Below are 25169 nucleotides of genomic sequence, written 5' to 3' on the forward strand. Positions count from 1 at the left end.
TTAAGAACTAAACCCCTCTCATCGAACTCAAAAAAATGTTGAAGCTATGCAAGTAGCCTATGCCAACAGGGTTTTCAAATAATGTTTCAGTAACAACAAAAGTTGACAAGAGTGAACTGACAGAACTGAAATCGTCGCGAGAAAGTTGGTAACCATAGCAACGGCTGCGCAATCCGGACGGTAGCTGGGCCTACTTCAAAAAAGTAGGCTACTGTTGGCTTATTTTTATCACGTTATTATAGATTTACACATCAGAAATATAACACGTTAACCTTTTGTAAATCATTTGATAGAAACTCTAAAAGGTAAAAGATGAAGCCCTACTGACTGATATTCCGTTTAAACATCCTTAAAAGTTATTGAGTAATTCACATCCTGAAACTAAACTGCAATAACTACACCGTTATTAGACTAATAAAATTCATGCCAAGACTTTTTTTGTAAGTCGCATAAAACTAAAACGATACTAAAAGAACAAGGACCAAGTGTGTCATAAAACTGGATTTAACATTTGGCATAGGAATAGTGTAGGCTAATAGTCAACAGTATAAGGACAAATTGTTGTATATCGATCGTCCAAAAACAATTCCAATATTCTCACTCCATTCCCACAAATAATATTTTCCACACATCCGATTTCGAAAATATGCTCACATTCAGACTCCGATCTCTGAAGCACGGTTGATTTCAGAATATTAATTATACTGATTCTCATATTCTAATCCTTAAAGTTAGTCCCATTTATTAGCTACATCTATCCAGATATTCCCATTGACTTTATAGGCTATTTTCCAGTTATCAATGAAGAATAGGGGGAAAATGACAAACAAGGAGCAGAGCTAAATCATGCATGCTCACGCATTCGTGCATAGCAATGATGCAAATACTAGTTTTGATTGACAAATCAATAGATTTTCCATGTGATTTCTATTTATTGTTATTATTATTCAGTCTAATATTAGTGCTAATACTGTTGTTATGTATAATCTGGACTATTATTAGTTTCTCTATTAATGTTCGAAATTGTGATAACCCGCAGCTTTGAGGAAATTATGAATTCATAAACTTTCAAAGCACAAAAAAGACGCAGCTCGTTTAAGAATTGTCTTAGATAATTCACTCAATGTACATTTGTTTATATACATTATTTGTTTTAACAAATGGCAAGTCACAGTTTTTGAGTTCATAAATATGTCAGTCTACAAAATTCCAACCAATATCATCGTCTCGCTAAAGTGCTGAATATCTTAAATGTTACACTTCAATTGTAATGGAAATTAATGGTTACATCTCTCGAATGATTGTTTATCAAGTACATCATAAATCTATTTACAGACTGTCAGTATACATTATATCATTCATTCCAAATTTACAGAAATGATCAAAGTCGTCCGACACAAAGCCATGACTATTGTGATAATAATATTAATAATAATAATAATAATGTGGAATAGACACGTGTCATTTAAAGTCCTTCAGCTGTCCAGAATTTTCTTAAGCGCCTGAACAGTATAACAGTAGACCAATGCTCTCTCGCAAAAAAATTACAAAAAATAAAAAATAATTGTTCATGGGGTGATGATACTAGAGTAAATGTTCAGGAGAGCAAATGTCATCTTCAATATCGACATCATCTTCATTGTCGTCCAGCGTGTATCTGTCCGGGCTCATGCCGTTTTTACCGTCTGTACTTTTCTCGTGCATTTCGCTCTCGCTCGTGTTCTCCAGCGATCTGTCTGCATCATTTGGGTTTTTCTGATCGTCTTGTGTTTTCCTCAGTTGCTTTTTATGCTTCATCCTCCGGTTCTGAAACCACGTCTTTACCTGCGCAAGGCAAACGAATGATAAGCCTTAGTGAACTCCTGATTCGTTTTCATAAAAGGTTTGTTAGCACATGTAAGATCTTAAAAATGTTATCTAAGTTCTTCAATTATATTAATCGTTATTACCTGTGTTTCCGATAGACTGAGCGCAGTAGCCAGCTCCACGCGCTCAGGTGTGGACAGATATCTCTGGATCTCGAACCTTTTCTCCAGTCCGGATAACTGTGAGTCTGAGAACACTGTTCTGGCCTTTCTGCGTCTGCAGTGCTTCCCTGGTAAATCGGGGTGATGCTGAAATAACGCAGGCATCTGCATTCCTTTTGCAATGGAAACATAATAGTAATCATTAATACATTTTGTTCGAATTTAGATTAAGATTGCAGCCTTGTAGAAAACTTTCCATGTTTATGTTTCAGTCGCGTTTTCAAATTAACAGCGCAGGTGAAAGCGAAAAGTGAAAAACGTACAATATAAATCAGAAAAATATATATTTATTGTTTTAATCTAGTTAATTCTTTTATTATTTTCCCTCAGTAAATAATATAATCGATTAAAAAAATACAGATGTGGTTTTAATTTACAGGTGATTTAAAAAATAATAAGAATTATTATTATTATTATTATTATTATTATTATTATATAATCATAATAATATGTGGTTACTAATATAATTTACAAATGTATAATTTACAAATTCTAACCCTTAAAAATACGGTCGTCAATACAGTCACGATAATGGAAACAAAATAAGATTTGTCTTGAATAAAACCAATTGATTTGAATGTTATACCACACGAAGCAAATTTTAGGGTAATTGACATCATATGCTTTCACTGTACCATTTTACCAATATTAAGGTTTAGATTATGGAATAATTTCTAAAATATTAACTGTAATAAGGCCTGTTTGATATCTTCCATTCCATTCCACAAAGATACGCGACTTTGTAAGCATACATCCATCAAATGCATAGAAATTGCATAATTTTCTTCACGTAAAGGCCCGATTTTAGGGTTGGCTACTTACCGGAGGTGAAAAAGTATGGATGGTGTTCGGGTTTGTGTAGCGGATGATGCGGATGATGAGCCAGTATCGGTGTAGGCATGAGTGGATATCCATACTCTATAAGAGGCATCCGGGAGGCAAGAGAGTTTGAAAAGGGCGAGGGAAACACCTCTCGCAAAGGTTTAGGTTTATGTAGTAAAATATCTTCAATGAAGAAAGACGTTGACCTTTGAGCCGGCATCTGGGGGACCGGAGAAATGTAGTTCAGATTCATCTCAAAACTTAAAAAAACAGGGACAGTCCGTGGGGCTTTTGATGCCTGTGTCGCAAACAGAATCACTCAGTTGGTCCCAGTCTTCAGGACCTTAAAAGCTGGAACGTAGACTCGTTGGCAACCTGTGCACGCTGGTACAGGTACAATACTATTTATTTGGATCGAGACTGACAGCAGCAAATCAGGAAGTAGATTAGCACTCAACCAATGGCGCGACGGCTGGGCGGAGGATTGAACGACTTCTTTACGGATTAATTATGCAGGCGGCGGGAGGAGCGGCAGGGTCGCTCCCCGTGGTGCTGAAAAAGCCTCGCTACAAGAGCCCTGTCCCCGCCACACTCACTCCTACATAAGCCTACACTTTCACTATACACTGGCTTAAAAGGCGCGTGGACCCGTCAAGAATCCGAACAAAGAGCTGACAGCGTTTAAAGAATTCAAAATAATGTACCGCACCTGTTAGCTACAATCCATCTGAAGCTTGGGTTACCACTACCAGCGTTAAATTTACACTCGTCTTTGCGAGTTCTGTAGCTATTTAACTCTGTTTGTTGGATTCTTGCCTACATTTTTTTAGCTAATAACCAAATCAACAAATTATTGTGGCTGGAATAAAAAAAAAAAACGTTACACATTCAGTCAGTCATATGCTAACAATTTAGGCTAAATGTTTGTATCGCGAGTTCTGTATTTAAACCTACCTGCAGGATCGTTACTAAAAAACAACTAAAGATAGCCAATTAATAATGAGTGAATTTAACCCAGTGTTAGCCTATATACATTTACAATTTTATAAATAGCGCTTCGGTTATGACCGTTACAATTAACATTTTCATCGCTACCTTTACGAAAATTATTCTTGGTTTTACAATAAATACAGCGAAAACAAAAACATGGTAAATATAGGTAAACCAAGGTAACCACAAATTAACAATTTGCTACAGAAACCAAAGTTTAACCATGGTAGCCAATTTGTAGTAAAAAAATATGGTGCAATCTGCAAAAAATAAAAATAAATAAAAAATACTATACACTTCTAATAGCCCCCCCCACCCCCATAAAATAAATAAATAAATAAATAATAATAATCTAAACATCTAAGGGTAGCTCCATATTTAAGCCTGATTGCTTTAATAACGAGAAAATATTTAAATAGTCTAATGCAAAATAACTCATTTTTAATAACTCAGGAAAAAAAATATATATTTTCTGAACGTCTCTGATTCTCATTTCTTGGTTAGGGTAAGGGTTTTTCTTTTTTCATTTATTGGTGAGGGAACATGTAGGCTGTTTGGTATAATTTTTTATTATTTCATATGACGGTACAGGGCAAACAGGGCTTCCGTGAAATAGGATTTAATTGTAGATATTGAAATCTGCGAGGATACAAGTGTGCTTGAGTTCCGTCTCAACTGATGGAGCGGTAATTTGTTGATATCGTGTTGTCATCACATCTGCAATCACGGGGGCTAATGGTAAAAGTGTTTCATTATTGGCAGAAGTCTTGCAGCAATGCTATTAGGTAATTAGGTTGGATGTTAGAACGGAAGTAGTAATAATCCTCGACCGCAGGATTTCCATTTGATCAGATGAGTTATAGAACAAATTATTTAGCTACTGGATTCAATTGGTCAGGAAAATACAGTATTCCTGCAAATCTGAGACAAGGCTTCATTAGTGTTGGTGTATTTCAAGAAAACTGAAGACCATCTAAATTACAGAATATCACAGAGTTTCTCAGTTTTAATGAGTTTGGAATCATTTAATGAGTATCTCTGTCACTCCTGCACGCATGCAGTTATATTTTCAGAATTATAGTTACTAGCAACCTATATTGTGAAGTAGCCTACTTTGCAAGTATACGTAGGCTAGTATACCTATAAAAATCAGTTAAACAGCATAAAACTTGACTCACCTTGACAAAGGCTGTACTAGCTAAAACGTTAGAGAATAAATACGCTTAAGTGAGTGTGCAGATGTTCTCTTAATCTTTTTTTTTTTCTTATTCTTTTTTCCCCCAACGATGTTCAAGTATGTTTTACTGGCAAACGTGATTGCAAAAAATGATTTCGTTAAGACTATATGCAAATTTGCTAAAGCTTTACCTGAATTCAACAAAACAGGCCTACCTGTCACATCTCGTCTGTTTATACAACGATTTAATGTGGTTTTGGAGCACTGTAATTGAAACCTTTTATTAACTGCACCTGCGCTCCACACTGCTACGAATCATGATGCTTTTATGACAAAACGCGAAAGTAAATGTACTAATGGTGATGGAATCGCCTTTACTTGAGAAGTCGATAGAATCCGCACCCAGAGGCAGTTAAGCAGCTTTTAATAGCCATTTAATCAAGTGAAATTGGGAGACAGCACGCCACTGCGTCACACCTAAGTGGCGAGTTTCTGTAAGAGGCTTGTGGCATTAGCTCGCGCTCCTTACACTGAGAGCAGTTTACATGCTCGAGCAGCTTATTGTGAAATGCCAAGTCTTTATATGTCTTAAAAAGTATCAAAAATATAGTTTCATATTTGCTCCCAGTAAAAAAGCTACCATTAAAAAAAAATGCATTTAAATTTTATGTCAGTATCACTTCATAGAAAAAAATGACTGAATGAAAGGCAGGGGAAAAACATTATTTTGACCCATTTCATAATATAGACAGAAATAAAGATTGTAAGCATTCACACATTGTTATACTATGGTTCTTTATTTCAGTTTTACTTTGTTTTTATTTTCATGACCTAATGGTGTTTGATACCGAAGTGGCTTTCAATACTGATGATAATGAAGCCCAGATTTCTATTGAGGATTTGACATTCTGGGGCATTCATGCATCCGATATGCACACATGTAGAAAATTCCTGCAGAAAAATAAAAATATCCACTTTAATAAATGAAGTCAAAAAACATTTTGTTTACCTCTAATTTACCTTATGTAATAAGGCTGTGATTATACAGAAAATAACTTTCAAAATAGAAAAATGAGACCTTTATCAGTTGATCATGCATAAGTACACTACATTTAAAATGAATGTAAAAATGCAAAATAATAAGGTAGCTCATTTAGAGGCACTGTTTTCAGACTGTAAAACTGTCATTACCTGAAAAGAAAGTGAGCACAACAGAGACCCATCCAATGATGTAAGACCAGGAGAACCTCCAGTTACCATAGCGTTTACCATAGTAATTTATTGTAACTCCAGTGTACACAGCCATGGCCAGAAACACAAAAAAGCCTTATGGAGAAAAAGGAAAGAAGCAGTATAACTCTAACTAAAATAATAATATATTAAAATTATTATTGTTTTAAGACTACCTGACAAATTCCATGTTCCACAAATTACAGGTTGATTTACTTTACACAATAACAAAAGCAAAACAATAGAATTACACCATCCGCAAAATAAATGACTTTTTTTTCTCTATGATTACATGCAACAACTAGTTGTAAACACACAACAAGGTTTTCATACTTAAAGGTTATATAAAACAAAAAGAAAGGCAACTTACATGAGATGAAGAACAGAATGCTTGCAGCAAAGGATTTATCAAACATGTCAAAGGATGAGTAGTGGATGAAGGCCATAACACCGATGAGGATGCCAATGAAGCAGGCCAACAGAGACAAGATCATGAACGCTCGAGTAGCGTCCCAGTATGCTGTGAACACACATACACAAGCACATAGACATCAGAAGGTCATAGGTCATGTTATCACCAGCTCATTTGAACATACATGACAAAAGGTCTAGGGAACAACATCAACTTTAAAACGCAGCATCAAATGCACATTAGATACAACCAATATGTTAAATTCCATAAAAAAAAAATTAAATCAAAATCTCTTTCAATTTCTTGCCGATCTGTTGGACCGTAAATCTCACCAATGCTGTCGGTGTGTGTGAAGCATTTTCCGGGCATGCAGTATCTCCACAGCCCCTGATGCATGTAGTTGTTTGAATGACGGTACTGCATCCAATAATCTGTTGCTGTGGAAACAATCAGGAGTATATTGCCCATTCCTGCACAAAACAGCCCTCCTCCCATGAAGCTGTACATTCTGCACCTACAGACAGACTAAAAACAAAAGCACACACATATTTATGGTCCTGTCTACAATCACACATATGGGCAGGTGCATTAATGCAGACACACATAAAGGTCAGGTTTGTGTTAGCATTGAGGGACCGGTGCAGACTCCTGTCAGTGCGCTGCACTACTGAGACATGTAAGTGTCTGTAATTGCATAGTAAAGAACACATTAGTTCCTCGGAGGGAGCTGAGAGGTTAGCATCAGGAGGCTACTTTCTTTCACTCTCTCTTTCTTCTTTTCAGGTAAAGGCTAACGGAGCTCACAGGTGAAATGGCTGGAAGAGACTGCAATTGTGGTAAATAGGAAAATCCTTATTTATAGTCTATATCAAGTTTTTGGATCGATATTTTTCAAATGCTATTTACTGTGGTTGTCAGTGAATCATTGTCTTTCAAATATTCACAAATATTGATGAATGTGTGGACACAGAAAGAGGTAAAAACTATTTTTGATAACCATTCAGTAGAGGGCGCCATATAGTTCAACTTCTAATTGGTTTAAAAACAACACTTTTTTTTAGCACTATTTGTCGACTCATTCTTTTAAAATATATTCAGAAAGGAATATTGAGGATTAAAAAAAAAGAACAGTTTAATTGAAAACAATTTAATTATTAATTTAAAATCAGTGTGCAAAATGAGTCTTTTGTAATAATTTATTAATATATATTTAAATGCATTAAACATTTAAATATACATATTTTAAATATTTATATGTATTTTTATATACATGTCAAACTCAATAGAAATGTCAATAAAAATATGCCCCAATATATTTATTTATATTTATAATTTTTACAAGTGTTATCTGCATTTTGCAAATGTCCACACACTTGGGGGACATTATCCTATCCTATCTTAATTCATTTGAAACGCCTTGTTATCTGTAAATATTTGTAGCTTTACACTGTTTTCTGAGAGGTTATCTTAGAGTTAACACTATACATTATTGAGTTATACCTGACAGATGTTCATGGAATCATTGTATTCTTGGAAGGTTAAATATTGAGAAAGACAGAAAACAAACAATAGCCAAGGTCCACGGTTCTATCAAACAATCAGATAATTTAGCTATTAAAAGTAGTCACACTTACCTTTGTCAAGCCCTTTAATGAAGTCTAAATAAAATACAGCAGGGCCCTATAATGGCTGTATGCAGGCAGGTTTCCAGCAGCTCTTAGCACTAGCGTTTAACAGGTGAATAGAGAGAACGGGGGAAAGACCAAGCGGACCGCTGAAACAAAAGAACAGGCAAAAACACAGCCAATCAGCTAGAGCTAGTTTTGTGAATTTGGAATCTGCTGAAGAAACAGAACTATCTACAAATCCTGATGACTGGAGGCTTTCCATTGAGCGGGCGCCTATAGTTGGGAAGAGGCCGAGCGGAAAATCTGGATTGCTGTTGGGCCTAGCATGGAACAATTACATTTTCAAAACAAGATTTCCATTTTATTTTGGGTTTCATGTTCTGCTACAATCTAGACATATGAAAGTGTGCTCTGTTTTATATCAATTTCCAGTTTCAGGCTATACTAGAGGATTTCCATGCAAAGCTTTGAAAAACATCACTTTCTAATTTAAGTGATCAAATGAAATACAATTTACAACAGCCTTGTTCTAATAAGCTGCTATAAAAGCAACTGTTAAATGAATAAATGAGTATTATAAATGAAATATGAATAACCAAACCATTTTTCATTCCTCTGTTTTCTGTCTGTGCCTTTCACAGATTTACACAATATGCTAAAATCAACTCCGATTTCCTCAGCATTTGAGTCAAACTTACAACCGCCCTACTGAGAATTAGTTTAGCTTTGCTTTCCCTCGCCCTTATGTGTGTTAGAGTTGTTTTCTCCTCCAGAAGGGTTCCTCTCCCATCTCCCGCACATGGTCCCGAAGATGAAAGGACCACAGTGGATCCATTACCTGCATTAGAGCAAGTTGCTCGGACCAATTGACGACTACAAAATGCAACAGGAAAGGGTTTTTTTCAAAGATGTGAGTGCCGTACTTACGTCTAACTTCATTTTTATAGACCACCGCCTATTTTGTTCCATTTCAACTGAGGCAGCAGAGGGGCATTTGATATCATTCTCAGCTATCAAAGTAGACAATATGTCTCAGTGAGAGTGAAGCATTGCTTTCTCGAATGCACGTGCCTTTTCAGAGGATGAATTTGTTATGACGTGTATTAAAGCAAACGCTAATGATAACAAATGTTTAGCTACTCTGTGGATGCACGGAAATAAAGAATAATCCTAATCCCCAGACCTTCAGAGGATCCTCGGTACCTTTGTTGGCAAGTTACATGCAGTTGCATGACAGATGACAAAAACGCAATGCCACTAATGTTAAAATCAAGCCTAGTCCTATCAAATGGTATGGATTTTTTTGAATGCTATCTTTACTGTAGATAACAGCATGTATAGACAGATAGATATAGACTGGAAATAAATGGAGAGACAAATGCACAGACAGTCAGACAGACTTAGGGCAGAGGAACTAGATAGATAGATAGATAGATAGATAGATAGATAGATAGATAGATAGATAGATAGATAGATAGATAGATAGATAGATAGATAGATAGATAGATAGATAGATAGATAGATAGATAGATAGATAGATAGATAGATAGATAGATAGATAGATGCATACTCTGGTTACTCTTGGGTCAAAAGGATTTTGAAATAATTTGGGTTTCCAGTGTCTCTCTTTCAGTAGCTTGCCCTTTCATAATGGTAGAAAACACAAACCAGTGTTCAGCCCTGACCCCTTCAACATAATGCACACTGCCTGAGAATGTCTTTGAATCCTTTAAGCTGCCAGGCGCATCCCCCTAAATGCCTAAATCAACTCTTTAGAATTTCATTTCGCAGCCTTCGGTTGGCTAATTTGTATGGCAAGTGCTTTCAACATTTTCTGGGCATTTAAGCGGCTGCCTTAATCAAAAGAGCATGCAGACGATTCTCCCTCCCATCCCTGTTCCACGCCACTGAGTATGGAATAAAACCCTTCCACTTAACCACTTAGATGAATATATCAAGAAACTAATTTGTCATTTTAATTGCATGATTTGAAGAGACGCTGCCTCACTTTGCCTCTTCCATTTCGCAAGATTTTCAATGTGAGCACATATTAGATTGATCTATGAAAGACAGCTGAAATCACAACATTTATGTCTTTTCATTTTGCCGTAATTAGATAATTGAAATTCCTGTCACTGTCTCTGCACTTTTGCAAAACACAAACAGCACACAGAGAGACCCTAGACGGAAGAGATTGCTTTTTTCGCTCTTTGCGTCCTCCTCTTTGTTTTTTTTGTTTTTTCAAGTTACTTTTCCCCTCTGTTGTTTTGATTTTTTCCCCTTTTTTACCAGAGCCAATCACTCACTCCATCTCCCGAAGCCAGAAATAGCACAGTGCATGTCCATTTTGTTGAGATTTACCGTCCCCATTAAGTGATTGCTTGCTGAAATGACGGGGCACCTTTCTCTTGATACACTCCGAGAAACCCGGCTGGCTCACATTAAGGACACATTACTCGAGCCCATTTTCATCCAGCTGCAAGGATATCCATTAAGGTGCCTCACAACCCTAAATTTTTCCATTTTCTCTCTCACTAAACTTGACTTCACATATTATTCCCTGCTCTGTTTTGTCATTTGCAGCGACAAATTATATCAGGGCGAGGCTATCTCTCTCAATGTTTTCCCTCCCGACAGAGCAATTTGCCGTGACCGGTTCTGAAGTGTCAAAATGGACACATCATTAGACCTAACTATGACTGATGGATGGTTCTCCTCAGAAGTTCCCCGGAGTCTGCCAAGTTTTCAGCTCTGGAGAGAGGTAGAGTGTTATGGAATCATCTCGCAAATGGACATCTCACGAGTTCGTGTAGGCCTTCCAAACCAATTAGGCCAACACCTTTCAAAAAAATAAATAAATAAATAAATATATATATATATATATATATATATATATATATATATATATATATATATATATATATATATATATATATTTTATTTTTTTTGACTGCATGGCCTAAGTGACCTCGGTAGAAAAGAATAGTTGTTTCAGAGGAAATTATTTTTTAATGAAATATTACAAAGAAAAACATTTTTATTTCGAATAGAATAACACAGATGCATCATTCACAATAAGCTGACATGAGTATATGATGACAGAATTCTTTTTTTTTTTTTTTTTTTTTTTTGGATTTAAACCTTACAGAAACTATTTACGTCTATTTAAGTCTATTTTAATTACTTTACCATGCAAGCCCTTAAAAAAATTTAAGTTTATTTAACCTTTAGAAAAATTAATTCTAATCTAAAGCAACTGTATGTGCATATGTGCTCAGTATCATATTTCATATATCATCTTTTATGGCTCATACAGTATAAGAGAATATGGAGCTCACACTCAAGGAGGAAAAAAACAACCAGTTTTATTCAGAGACCCAAACTGAACAGTATACAATTTGATGCAGTTTTCTGATTTTTGAACGGCAAAAATGTAAGATGAAATTCTGATAGTTTTTGATCTAGCTTTACATTTATAATACAAAACAGTGAGATCTTCACAGCCTAATTGTATAACATATGACTTACATAAAATGCATACAAATCAGTTGTCAATGATATCTCCCAATAAGATAAAATTTAAATGCTTAGTTTTATTATTATAATAATAAAAGTAAAAAGACATGTGCATCACAACATTTTTAGAAATATACTAAAAGGCCTTTTACTTGAAACAGGTTTTCAATCATAATCAATGTTTCGATTATACTGATAATTTAGAGGCCTTAGAAATGTGTATTAAATGTGATAGGCTTTATAGTGTTAATATATGCATAGACCTATAAACAGTGCATGACTGCATATACTTTGACTGCTTCCTGTGCAACTGTTTAGAGTCAAATCAAATAAAAGGCATTTGACTTCACAGCAAAACAACAAAACAGATGCTTTCAAACATTCAACCGCACAAACAAATGCAAAAGATCCAACGCGGGCGTTTGGCAACACAATCACCTTAAGAGCCGGCTCTGCTCGGAGCACGCTCCCCGTCGCGTTGACATTCTCATTGCGCTTTACCCATTAATTCTGCCATTGTTGTTTCTGAGGTCTCATGGGGTCCTACGAGCGACTCAATAAGCAGTGCTTAACCAGCCTCCTATGTCCATTCAGCTTCAGTTAACCCAGACACAGAGTACAGTCAACAAACCCGAGCCACGTCCCTGCTCCAGGTCAAAAGCCTTTATCACCCTGTAATTGTACAAGTCAATCCCAAATAAGCAAATCAAAGCTCGACCTCACTCGGCGCCTCACTTTGCATCACAAGGGTGAGCGGCCGACATCGACTCCCGTCGAGGGAGACATGTTGCTAATTGAGTTCTCACTGGTCATTTGATGCCCCTAAGTGAGCAAGAAGAAAAAGTGTCTTGGGTCTCATCTGCTGGCATAGAGCGCTGTGTAAAACAGGGAGGTTCAAAGGTGACTCGGGAAGCCCTTTCAGTCGGCACCATGCAAAGACCGATGACCTTTCTTTCAGCTAACGCCCAATGCCATGCTGTGTCATTGCTTTAAAAGCACTCCCTTGCTGAGAAAAGGAAAAATGCATGGCACAGGTTCTCATAAAAAAAAAAAAAAAACTTTCCAACAAATAAAGCATTCAAACATTTATGGAGAGAATCGTGCCACATCAATAACTTTTTTTTTTTTTTTAGTGTATCGATTTTTATTTTGTCCGAATGGATTGGCTCTTGATGAGAAATACACAGATCTACACTTCCATAAATTTGGACATGATGAGAAACAAAAACGAGGCCCAAACAGCGCTAGGTTACTGTTGTAAACTAAAACATTCGGAAAAGTTCTGTGCACAGAATGGCACGCCAACTCTGTGAGGAAAGAGGATGACGTTTTTGTAGGCCAAAACCCAGAAACAAGTTCAGTCATCCTGAAATGAGTGTGATTAACGTAAGCTCAAGATATTTTAGCATTTTACATTATAAGCTTCATTGAAGTAATATGATGCATTTCACATAGGGTGATGTTAGGGTTGGCTGGGTTGGCCTACAAAACTACAATGAAGCGTTCTACAGCCTGTGGCCCAGAAAACCATACCCAAAGTGAGCACTCTCTGAGTTAATTCAGAGCGCTGTGATCTCATTTGTCCTTCACTCCCACTTTTGTCTAGGTCAGAAAGGAGGGGTCTTCACGGTTCAGCAGATTCATCCTGGTGAAAAGCTTGAGCCAGGGGGAACCTCTTTTTCTCTATCTCTATACGTCCATGTTGTACTCAACACCTTAGACCTCCACATTCAGCCTGGCTGAGCCTCACACTCACAGGATCACCCGAGGGCAATGGGAAAGTGCCGTGGGACATGAAGGCTTGCTTAGTGGCTTCCTATTTGGACCAGAGGCAGCTGAATATAAGTCACAGTCACTGGTGTAATTAAAAAAGGCCTTTTACCAGTTTACCTCCGGAGATTGCATTTGTTGTTTGCTTAGGCCTACATCATTGAGGTGGTCTCATTCAAGAAAAGTACAGGTAATAGAATTGTCTTTTATTCCATGTGAAGTATAAAATACTGTCATTTCTGTCTTACTTTTCAATCTAAAAGTTACTTTTCTCAAATGTGACCACCTCAATGATGTATGTGCCCAACAAATGCAACCTCAGGAGGACACGGCCTCTGAAATGAGATGCAGCAATTTTATCTGAGCAAGAGGCTAAAAACTTTTCCAAACGATTAAATCCTTTTTTTTATTATTATGGGTTACATATCATAGGAATCCTACCATGGTGAAGGGATGTAGATTTCAGACTTTGGTATTTTGTCAAATTAGAGAGCGGTTGTTATTTTAATTTTATCTATTAAAAAAGAAACAACACCAAACATTTTTCTCTTATGAAAAATCTGAAAAAATAAAACGTTTACACAAAAGTATTTATGTTGTATCTCTTTAGGAGAAACATCTATGATATTAAGATGGAATTAGCATTTTCTTTAATTTATCAGTAAAGTGATGAAAAGCAATTCACTTGCAAAAACACACACACACGTGATTTGTGACTTTTAGCATTGCATTGTTACACTTTGAGATACATAATTTACTATTTCTATAAATATTGTCCTCGTGATGACCACAATATATATATATATAAAAAAATCAGGTTTTACTACACTGGTCCCCACAGTGTAGCATACACAAGAACACACACACACAACACACACACACATATACAGTTATACACGATTATATATTATATTTCTTAAGAAGATCATTTATAATTTCTTTCCTGTTCAAAATTAAAATAATGAAAAACAATTTACTTGCAATTATCTAATATATGTACACACACACACACACACACACACACACACCACACTTTCTGTAAGATTACATTTTTGTTTGTATGTATATATATATATATATATATATATATATATATATATATAGTGTATATTATACATGTATGTATATATAAATAAGAAGAAGATCACCAAGACATTCTTTTATGTGTACATCTACACTATATATGTGTGAAAAAAGCAATCATCAATCAATTTACAGTTTGTGCATGTGTGCCCTTCATTGTTTCCATCTTTCCGCTTTTTTATATGAGAGAATGAAAATAATAACAACAAAACTAATAAATAAATTGACTTACGAATCGCCTAACACTGATGATGACTAACTTATTCCCCATTTGTAAGCGTCACCTACTGTTAGCAGCTAATTAAGAGCCCATTTTCCCACTAATATATACAACCTAAGTCTCTGTCAGTCACGAAATGACGGCTGCTAAAGCACAAATGTGCCACTTTACCGCGAGTCCGGGCAAGCAGACGTTAATTAGCCTGTTCATAGAGCAATTTCTCATCAGCCCCCCACCCCCACAATCCTCGGAGTCGCATGGGCTGCACTTCCTTATTACACACCTATTGACTCTCAGTTCAATAGAGGAAAAAAAACTTCTTAATGGACTCTGAAAGAGGAGTCATTTACAAATGATGACTGCATTATTAAATTGAAGTGCCTACATGGAAGTTTAAATGTAAGTGGAAGTGCATTTTAACCTGTCATTTGGAGATGCTATTCAGCCCCATTCATGTCAGGGTCACACAGGCCTCACTGCTAATAAACCCACGGTCGGAGCAAAAGTAACCCTGTTATTTGGCTTTATTGCAAATTGACACATAATTACAGAAAACATAAGGAACCCTCACTCATTAATGCTCGGTAATATGTCTATTCTAGGTCTATAGGGAATGCAAAATTATCTTTCAAGTGAGCCGAGCTGCAGTTAAGCGATTTTTTAAAAGCAAGAAATCCACTGTTTGTCAAGACGTCCTCAGCTATGACATACAATAAATATGCGTCTCAATTTTGCATGTCTAAACCTTGTAAACTGCTATTTCCAACAACCACGATTTTCTTCAAATTATGATTTGGCGATTAAAGCATTTATAAATCGACAGTGAGGCGAACGTTAGCAGTGGAAAATGCACGAGGTTGGAAGTTCCTTGCAGCCCTATTGTGCCACTCAGCAAGGCTTTAAAGGCAGATAATGAAGAAATGGAAAATGGTGCACAAATTGACCCTTTCACAGCGTGCTCCAAACATTTGTATGGGTACCTGTGGAGGCCATCCCACTTCCCATCAATAAAATAATTTAAGAACACATTATACTCCTTTAAAAGGTCCCATTTGTCTGACCAGGTGATTTTTAAAAGAGCCTTCGGATTAGAGACACCCTGCCTCAGGTACTTTTAAATCAGAACACAATCAATATGACTTAGCCAAAGCTTTGTTTAAATGAATATTATAAAAGGAATGCAGGTGATTTCGCCAGAATTTTCTCTCTTTTGAATTTCAAGTCAATAGAAGAAAGAGTGGCGATAGATTTTTTCTCCTCCCCCCCGGAGATATTTTATTCATGCGTTGAGTGGAAAGTCGCCCTTTTTTAACAGGAACATCTTGTAATTTCTTGTAATTGAAAGTGCAATAGAAAAACAATTCACAACAAACATATGAGTATTTATGGTCTTCATCCTGACTTACAAGACAAACTCTCTATTTGTAATATGTGCATGAGATTTCTTCTTGGTTATTTTTTTATTTTTTATTTTTTGCAAGTTCTGGACTGTAAGAACTGAAAAAGGCGCACAAATCAAAGATAAATGGACATCAATAGCCTGTTTTTTATTCCGGATGTGACTCTGACAGGTGGCAGGGTTAGAAGTGTGTATTGGAGCGGATGTGCGAGTGTGTATGTCCAAAGCTGGGCTCTGGGCTGCGCTACACACTAGTGATTTGGCATGTTAGTGAGCGTGTTGTGCCTAATCAGACAGAGGGGCCACAGTAATGGAGAGAATACAAGTGGAATCACAGAAACACACACAGCGGCAGGGCGACAGTAATACAGCTAATTCCTCCTCTGTCTCAGCTGCCGCGCAGAACAAAATGGGGTCAAGAAAAGGTGCAGGCAGCTTCAAATGAACAGCTGTTCTCTGCTAACTGCGTGGAGCGGCAAGATGGTGGCCTACCAAAGCACCGCCATCAGCCCCTCCCTCGCGCATCAATGCAAAAGTATGTATGTTCAAATAAGGCCAGGACCTCTGCATATCTCTCCAATTCTATACTTAATCATTTCTGATGCCTGCCCATCATCACCAGGTATGTGTCTGGAAACACTCAATATAGGCAGACAATGATATGCAGTCAGATTGCTTTCGGTTGCCCATGTTGTTTGGTCGGGAGGGGGGTTATATCAGCAATTGCCTATTATATCGCTCCTCGTAGGCAAATAAGGAACCGGCCTGCGTATAGGAGAATCTTGGAATGGGGATACAATATCTCGTCCTAGCAATCATAAGACAGACAGAGTTTAATGGAGTAACGAAACTGTGAGATTTGTGAGATTCAAAAGAACCATGCATCCCGTGTCACGCTCCTGTTTGAGGGATATGAGGGTTCGTGTGCATGAAACTGATCACTACACATATATTTTGTTTTGATGTTGTAGTTATGGTACATAGGAGCAGTGGACAAAGATTGAATGGACTTTTTATTTTTATTTTTAAAAATAGAGACAAAAAATGCGCTTTAAAAAAACATATTTTAACATAATTCAATATTTTTTTATAATATAAAAGTGTGACATATAAAGAGTATATAAAACTAAGTGTGATCAGGTTTCTATTCAAATCTGCAGAAAAACATGACAATTACATAAACATATATTACAATTAAAATTTGTATTAGCATATTTAAACACTTAAATATTTGACAGTATAAGCTTAAATATTTATTTATAGGTGTGTTGTTAAACATTTAAAAATATTAAATACATTTAATACAAATTGTTATTACATTAAAATTAGATTTAATACATTTATTTAATATGAATAAATACTCATTTACATATTTAATAATACACACACGTGAAACATTAAATATATATTTTAGACATAAAAAAATTATATATATATATATATATTAGTACTATGCATTTATACATAAAGGTTTTTATGTTACATAACTATATATTTACATTAATAAGGCTGTATTGACAGAATAACATCCATTATTGCAGTGTGTGTGTGTGTTTGAGCACATAGTTTGCACTGGCACCATATTTGTCTGCAAATTCAAGAAACTGAAATCTTACATTTAATTTCTCCAATCTCATGTGTCACTGAATCTGATCACAGAGCCCCCAACACATATCATTTGTCAGTAGTTTATAGATTTTCCATAAAGTACAGCAAACTTGACCCTTTCTCTTGGCAAATCAATTAGGCGCAGTCAGCCACTTAACGCAGAGGCTCTCTCATGCAGTTTGAGAGCAGGGCTCCATGCAAATATAATGTAAGACAGGGATGCATTAAGCCCTCCCCATCAGTCGCAGTAATGGATTAAAGTCCACAGTCGCTCCACAGTTTGCCAGTCAATGTTCTTTATTTTCAGCATCAACCCAATTTCATCTTCTTCTGCTGCCTTTGGAAGCAGTCGATTTGCCGTCAATTGCCATTTCAGGCAGTGGCATTAATGCGCGCCCACAAAAGGATGACACACCGCATTATCACCTCACTTGCTTTCAAATTAGAGTGGACCGCTGCCTCGGCGCAGCTTGTGACTGGTTAACACTATCAGCTATTTGTTGTGATTGGCCCTAATTCGTGGTGTCTAAAGATTTCATCAGGCATTTGATGAGTGAAATAAACCACTGCCCACAGGGAAATTGCTCTGATTAATAGAATTAGACATTGGAGGGGAATCAATACGAGAGAGGTGGTCACATGGGGACGGGCCGAGCTGCCCATCATTTCGCCTGCCGTCGGCTCGGGCTGCCCAGCACATGACACTTTCCCATTAACAGGCTCTGTGTGAGACTCAAGAAAGCGGGGATTAGCAGTCGGCTGATGCTAAGGAAAGCGCCAATCTGTTCGGATAAATGGCTGGACCATATGGGTCCCGTTGGATGTGGATTACTTCAATGGCCTCGATGCGATTCTTCTCCACCAAAAGTACTGGATAGCAAACTATTTGTCTTTTCATTTAAAGAGCGGCCTGTTCCTCCTCCCTACTTTTAACCACTTAAGTGCACTCAGAGGGGCATCGCCTTCTCCGCCGCACCTCTGCCCCCGACCGCACCGCCCCCTTCCACCCCCTTTGTGTCCGATCCCACTCCTTTACATTAAGAGCTTCTGTCGGCTGGTGACTTGCGTGAACCCCTTCGTCCATACGATTCAGCCATTACTGCGGGGCTATCAGGAACATCTAGTGTCCTTGTGAGAGGGGGATAGAAATAAACCCAGGCCCACTCTCGGTGGACGCTCATAATGCCTCTATTCACTCTTTAATTCTCTTCCCATCTGCTTTCCCCAGATGCCTGTTGCCGAGATAGAACAGCTCATAAAAATGTAAATGAATTCTATTAGATTTAAGTGGTTGTTTGTAAATATAAGTCTATTTGGTGTCACGGGTGTCAATTAGGTAGTGTGAGCGCATTCTTCCACAGATGTTTAACTTAGCATGATGGATGCATACAAATGGATGTTGTTTTTTAGTCCTCTGGGTGCCCTGACCTAAAACCGAAAACTCAAATAACTCTGTTTCTCTCAAGAACAGATATAGAAGGAACCTGGCTGATTACAGCAAGGCTATAGATGAGTTTTTAAATCCTCATTCAGGACAATAAAATCCGTTAAAATAATTACTATGACCTGTAATTATAATAAAATCTATATGTTTTGATTTTTTTTTCAAATAACTACTAATTTTAATAATACTCAAGGTTGACTTGATTTTCATTAGAATACCTGCTGTACTGTACTTACAGAAATAATGCCCTCTGGTGGCAAGAAATGGTAGTAAATGAAAGGCTTAACGTCACAATGCCATGTATCATGCACAAGGTATGAATGAAATAATAATAATAATATAATTTTTTATGTAATAATAATAATAAAGGCAAAAAAAAAAAAAGTTTAAAATAAAGGTTTCTATTTTAATATTTTATATATTCCTAATTTGCTTTAGAAACATTTTTATCAATGTTGTAAACAGATTCGCTGTTTAATATTTTTGTAGAAACTGGGATTTTTTTTTTTCAGGATCCTTTGTTGAATAGCACAATGTAACAAAAATTAGTTTCACTTACAAAATTAGTTTTTTATGGTTCTGTAATTCTCTTGTGCAAATTATTATTGTAGCCTACTATTTATTTTCACATAGCTTCAGTATTTTGTAAAATCTTTAGGTTAGGTAAATTCTGGGACTTCTATCATTAATTATGAAACATTGGTTTAGTTGGATTATATTGGATACGGTTTTTTATTATTAATTTTGCATGATTGAATATATATATATATATATATATATATATATATATATATATATATATATATATATATATATATATATATATATATATATATATATAGTTTTGGACGACTGGCTTTTGGTAGGCTAACTATTATTTCACACTGTTATTATTAGCTGTTGTAACTGTTGTTATTGTTTATGTAATTTTAAGTAATAACAGACTACCTTTTATAAGTTGTCAAAATATTTAATTTACATGACCACTGTTAATTAAATAAATAGACAAAAAGGGTATTATTAACGAAATACGAAAAATCAGATTTTCCTATTCAGCATGTCATACTTCGTAAAAAAAACATTAAAATAAAAGCAAAACAAAAACTTTATAAAAGTTTGTTTCTCAGTGTAGTTCAAAGGAAGAGAAAATCGTAAATAATATTTTGTAACGTTACAAAAAACTTTTTGTTTGTCCATTTGTTCGTTGACCGCTGCTAAACGTCTGTAAAATCACCTGTGTGGAACTTTGTCTAGTGTAAGTATAGGTTTAAGGTGAGTGTTTGAAGACACTGGCCTCTAGTGGTTATAAAATGAAGTGTTCAATCATGGTCAAATTTCATTTCAGTCAATTCCAAAAAAAAAAAAAAATCATTTTGCATACATTATAGTCAATGTTGTTTTTATTTTTTTATTTTTTAGGCTGTCAAATCTAATGCCATCAAGTGTTTATTAAAAATGCTAATACCCTGAAAAATCTAAGTCATGAGGGCTTGTAATAATCAGTTCAGGTGACAGGCCAGAGGTCAGATAAAGTTTGTTTAATGCGTATCTGTCATAGACATACAGGCTCCCAGAAAGCTAGACCTCTCTCACCCCTCAGCTGTCTCTCCTCAGATCAACCGTCTGTATCTGCAAGACCTCTAACCCCTTCCCATTCCCTCTGCATCTCCCTCTAAATTAAACTACTGCACCTTGTGTCCCGTATCCAAATTACACATTGGCATCTAGTTGAATCCGCCGTGTCCACTCACTAATCTGAAATTAATGGGTAAAATCTGCATGGGACAGAGAGCTGCATTGTGAGATAAAACAGCAGGTGCTTTGGAGTAACGATTAGGGAAGAAAAATGAGTACGAATTAATCACTAAAGATTTGTTCCTCTCACTTTCATCTTTAGTAGATCTGGAGTCATGCGGCCTAATGGTCTTAACAGAACACTCTCTCTCTCTCTCTCTCTCTCTCTCTCACACACACACACACACATTGGAAACGAATCTAATGAGATGGGTAGAGAGGAAGGTGAGCTGCTTAGCTTTTGGCCTGCGATTATATGAGTTGATTGAAGAATATGACCCTGTTCTTGCTGTAATGTTATCCAGTAACTCCACCAAACTGCGAGTAAAAATGATATACACTGACATATTTCGCCTTGACTTATGAGGAAGCTTCTCTCGCTACCAGCTCAGTGATAAATATCTATTACTGGTGCAATCTGGGAATTATTGAGGATCTTTTTGAAGGGTATTATTACCAGCATCCCTGAGGGAAGTCTTTGTGTTTATTGAGGAGCCAGTTTTGGCAATGTAACACTGTTGAGAAGCATGATAGCTCTGCCACCTCTTCACTCGTTCTTCCTCGTTCTCTTGTTGTTTACTCTTGCTCGCTCTCTGAGCAAAGCCCCCCCGCTGCTGGAGAGAGATGGTCTCAGCATGATATCACTCAAACAAAAACTTTTTCCCACTCTCTCTCTCTCCACACACACACAGACACAGACACACACACACTTACACACACACATCACTAAATGGTCTGACAGGAGTGTTGCACACCCTGTGAGCTCTGGCACCCCTTCTGTCTCATCCATTTAGCCTTGTGATTGCTCTGTGTACGTTGGAAAATCATTTAACTACCCGGCCAAAAACATTCAATAACACCAGACACCAAAACTGCTCTTTTCAGACAGTTTTATGGGCAGCCTTGGGTCAGTTAGACTTCCTCAAATTATGTTAGTGTCTCCGAGTAGATGGCAAATAGCAAGGACAAGAACTTTTATTTGTATTTTTTTTTTTTTTTTGCAGTTCACCACAGCTGTGCAAAATTCCAGACTCGAAGTATTGTCTCTCTTTCAGTTTATGAGTGTGAGTTTGAACTGAATTGGCCACACGCCACAGGAAGTTGAACTGAAGTGACATGAAAAGTAGTTTTAATTAAATAAAGAAATCTATCTAGTAGTGTAACTATTTCATTTACTTTATCAAAGTAATGTAACTGATTACTTTTTTATTACTTTTCTAAATTAAGATGATAATCATTTATTTTTTAAAGCACAGCCACCACAAAATCAGATTTACTTTGAGATCATTCTCATTCATTCAGTTTAAAATCTTTAAAAGTCATTAAAAAAAAATGGCACACAACCTGCCATTCCTGTGTTGTGACAATTTTGTTTAATTTTCTGTGATTTGTGGAAAGTACAAATCTCGCAGGTTATAAAACATTTCATCATTTCACAATAATTAGATTTGTGTGTATATATATATATCTCAATACCCCCACATATGTTTCATTCTTCTAAAGGGTGCCTAAACACACTGAGAACAGCTTTCCCTATGTTCCCTGTAAATATCTGCCTATGAGTCATGCTGCTCAGGGTAAGAGTCAGGGAATTACAGTCAAAGTGATTTCACACCTGTGCGTGAGTCATTGTGTCCTTCACACACATATAGAACTGAGTGTTCAACTAAAGCTGCAATGCTCATGGATAATCTACAAAAACCCTGGCTGAACAGAAACTATGCACAGTTTGCTGTGTTTGTATCACATCTAAGACACTTAAATACTGTTTTTAGATTACTTTGAACCTTTCTGATTATAGCAATGTTTAATGAAATGAAATGTAAGCTTTTCAAGAAGTCTACACAAATTATAAAAAGGAAATAACAATATTATATATATATATATATGTCCTGCACATGCCATTCCACAAAAGAAGATATTTTGATGATAGCCATTGACGTCCATATTATAATAAAAATTAAAAGTCAGTTGTTACCGTCAACTGTTTATTCTTCAAAATAACTTCTTTTGTGTTCAACAGAAGGAAGAAACGCATACAGGGATGGAACAACTTAGGGGTGAGTAAATTATGACAGATTTAATTTTTGGGTGAACTATCGCTTTAAGATGCCATAGAAAGCGCAATGTGAGTCATACAATCCAAACATCTGACATTCATCCAAACGAGACTGGTTATCAAATTGTGAATAGTAATTTATCTGTACTAATTTCCAGTTTAATTGATTTAAACAGAAAGATGATCAAAAATTGTGCTGAGCTGCTAACTGCCAGAGCTGTTGATATCCATCAACAATCTGCACCTGCACTGTGGATGTGATTCCTTAAAATTACCACCAGGGGTCAGCCTTGTGCCATATCTACCCATAAACTCTAAACTATTCCTGAACAACATCTACCATGCACTAAAATATAGTAGCATAATATATCACACAAGTAATGATGAAGAACAGAACTATATAGGAAGACCATAAATATAAAAATATACTGTTATATATACCATTATGCAACCATGCACAAGGTTTTGTTTTTTTATGATTAAAATATATTCCTTCCCCCACATAGACTTGATCCAAATAAGGGGAAAAAAATCAAACAACCTCAAGGGAAACAATCAATCATTCAAAATTCATATGTTCCCTGATCACATTAAATGACATCAGTCTCTCTTATGACTTATTACATATATCAGAGGATATATATATATATATATGTGTGTGTGTGTGTGTGTGTGTTTGTGTGTGTGTGTGTGTATATTATTTTAATAATTATTAAACATGAAGGCAACCTAGCATTTTCATTTTAGCTATTCTGCATTATCAGGTCAAGGGTTGCCATGCTAGCATACTGTTTGCAATATAAATAATGGTTTGCATACAAACCGGTTATAATAAATCAGATATACTGTATGTGCTCAAGAGTTATTTCATTTGGCCTTTATGCAGTGAATCACTCACCAGAATAAGATGAATTTTCGGAGCTCACTTTGTTTTGAATATTGAACTTTATTTTGCCTCTGAAAGGTCATTCGTAAAATCTTAAAGGCTTAGTTCATCTGAGAATGAAAATTAGTCCATCTTCTACTCACCCTCGAAGCATCCTAGGTGTATGTGACTTTCTTCTTTCAGAATAGTCCAATCAGAGTTATATTAAAAATTGTCCTTGCTCTTCCAAGCCTTTCATTGGTGGTAAGTGGGTGTTTGTTGTCAACAGTTCAGAAGACGTGAAATAAAGTGCACGCATATGTAATAAAACGCCCCTCACATGGCTCCAGGGGGGTTGAATAAAGGCCCCCTGTAGCGAATCCATGCTTTGTAAGATAAATTTCCAGATTTCAAATGTAATAAACACTTGGAAAATGGAAAATGTTTAATGTAACTCTGATTGGATTATTCTGAAAGAAGAAAGTCTCACACACCTAGGATGCTTCGAGGGTGAGTAGAAGATGGACGGATTTTCATTCTCCGGTGAACTGACCCTTTTAATAAAACAGCCAATTTTGTCAGCAAAATATAATCACCTTCCATTTTTCTCAGGCAAACGACTGTACCACCCCGTTCATTCTGTGTCCTGAATCTCAACTGGAATCACCCTCCCTCTATCTTTCAAGATTTATGAAGACATTGATATAATATAAGACCTCTATTATAAGTCCCTGGCTGATTATCATGGCAATGTCCGGTGCAAATACATGTCAGAAATGTTGCCTCATTCATCCCCTTTCTTGCGGAATCATTTGCCATGAAAATGATTAATATGGTATAAGCCTCCCGAGAGAGCAAGCACAGTCCCCATCAACCCATTAAACATTCATCAAAATTCAGAAAAGCTCCTTGTCATACAGAGCTGGGACTCTGCGGTAGAGGAAGTTTAATGTATGCAAGACTGCATTACTATACTTTTACTAAGCATCTGAGAAAAGCATGTTGATTACAGATCTGCTTTTATGATTAAGAAAGAAGAAAAGCAGAGAAACTTGTTTTTAGATCAGTTCTCAGATACTGGTTGATGCCCCCCAAGAGCAGAAATCCCATCAAACATTCTGGCTT

At 36.3% G+C, this 25169-nt stretch overlaps 2 protein-coding genes across 2 annotated transcripts; both read right to left on the reverse strand.

The window, feature by feature from the left end:
* Window positions 1-1091: 1091 nt before the first annotated feature.
* On the reverse strand, window positions 1092-3699 carry LOC113110466 (brain-specific homeobox protein homolog). Its single transcript, XM_026274647.1, has 3 exons — window positions 2850-3699; window positions 1950-2140; window positions 1092-1824 (listed from the first exon to the last, which is right to left on the reverse strand). Exons 1-3 carry the CDS (start codon window positions 3100-3102, stop codon window positions 1585-1587), a joined length of 684 nt encoding a protein of 227 aa, XP_026130432.1. The 5' UTR covers window positions 3103-3699; the 3' UTR covers window positions 1092-1584.
* Window positions 3700-5792: 2093 nt separating this feature from the next.
* Window positions 5793-8461, reverse strand: LOC113110467 (lens fiber membrane intrinsic protein-like). Its single transcript, XM_026274648.1, has 5 exons — window positions 8293-8461; window positions 6991-7183; window positions 6617-6766; window positions 6208-6342; window positions 5793-5967 (listed from the first exon to the last, which is right to left on the reverse strand). Exons 2-5 carry the CDS (start codon window positions 7163-7165, stop codon window positions 5906-5908), a joined length of 522 nt encoding a protein of 173 aa, XP_026130433.1. The 5' UTR covers window positions 7166-7183; window positions 8293-8461; the 3' UTR covers window positions 5793-5905.
* Between the last annotated feature and the right edge of the window lie 16708 nt (window positions 8462-25169).

Source organism: Carassius auratus, chromosome 10 (assembly GCF_003368295.1).
Source record: "Carassius auratus strain Wakin chromosome 10, ASM336829v1, whole genome shotgun sequence".
NCBI classification, from domain to species: Eukaryota; Metazoa; Chordata; class Actinopteri; order Cypriniformes; family Cyprinidae; genus Carassius; species Carassius auratus.

Coding starts and splice junctions, on each gene's coding strand:
- LOC113110466 (XM_026274647.1), bottom strand. CDS start 3,102: ATGAATCTGAACTACATTTCTCCGGTCCCCCAGATGCCGGCTCAAAGG. Junction 2,141..2,849: donor TCCATACTTTTTCACCTCCG/GTAAGTAGCCAA, acceptor CCATTGCAAAAG/GAATGCAGATGCCTGCGTTA. Junction 1,825..1,949: donor TCAGTCTATCGGAAACACAG/GTAATAACGATT, acceptor TGCCTTGCGCAG/GTAAAGACGTGGTTTCAGAA.
- LOC113110467 (XM_026274648.1), bottom strand. CDS start 7,165: ATGTACAGCTTCATGGGAGGAGGGCTGTTTTGTGCAGGAATGGGCAAT. Junction 6,767..6,990: donor CACACACACCGACAGCATTG/GTGAGATTTACG, acceptor GTGTGTTCACAG/CATACTGGGACGCTACTCGA. Junction 5,968..6,207: donor TGTGCTCACTTTCTTTTCAG/GTAATGACAGTT, acceptor ATTTTTCTGCAG/GAATTTTCTACATGTGTGCA.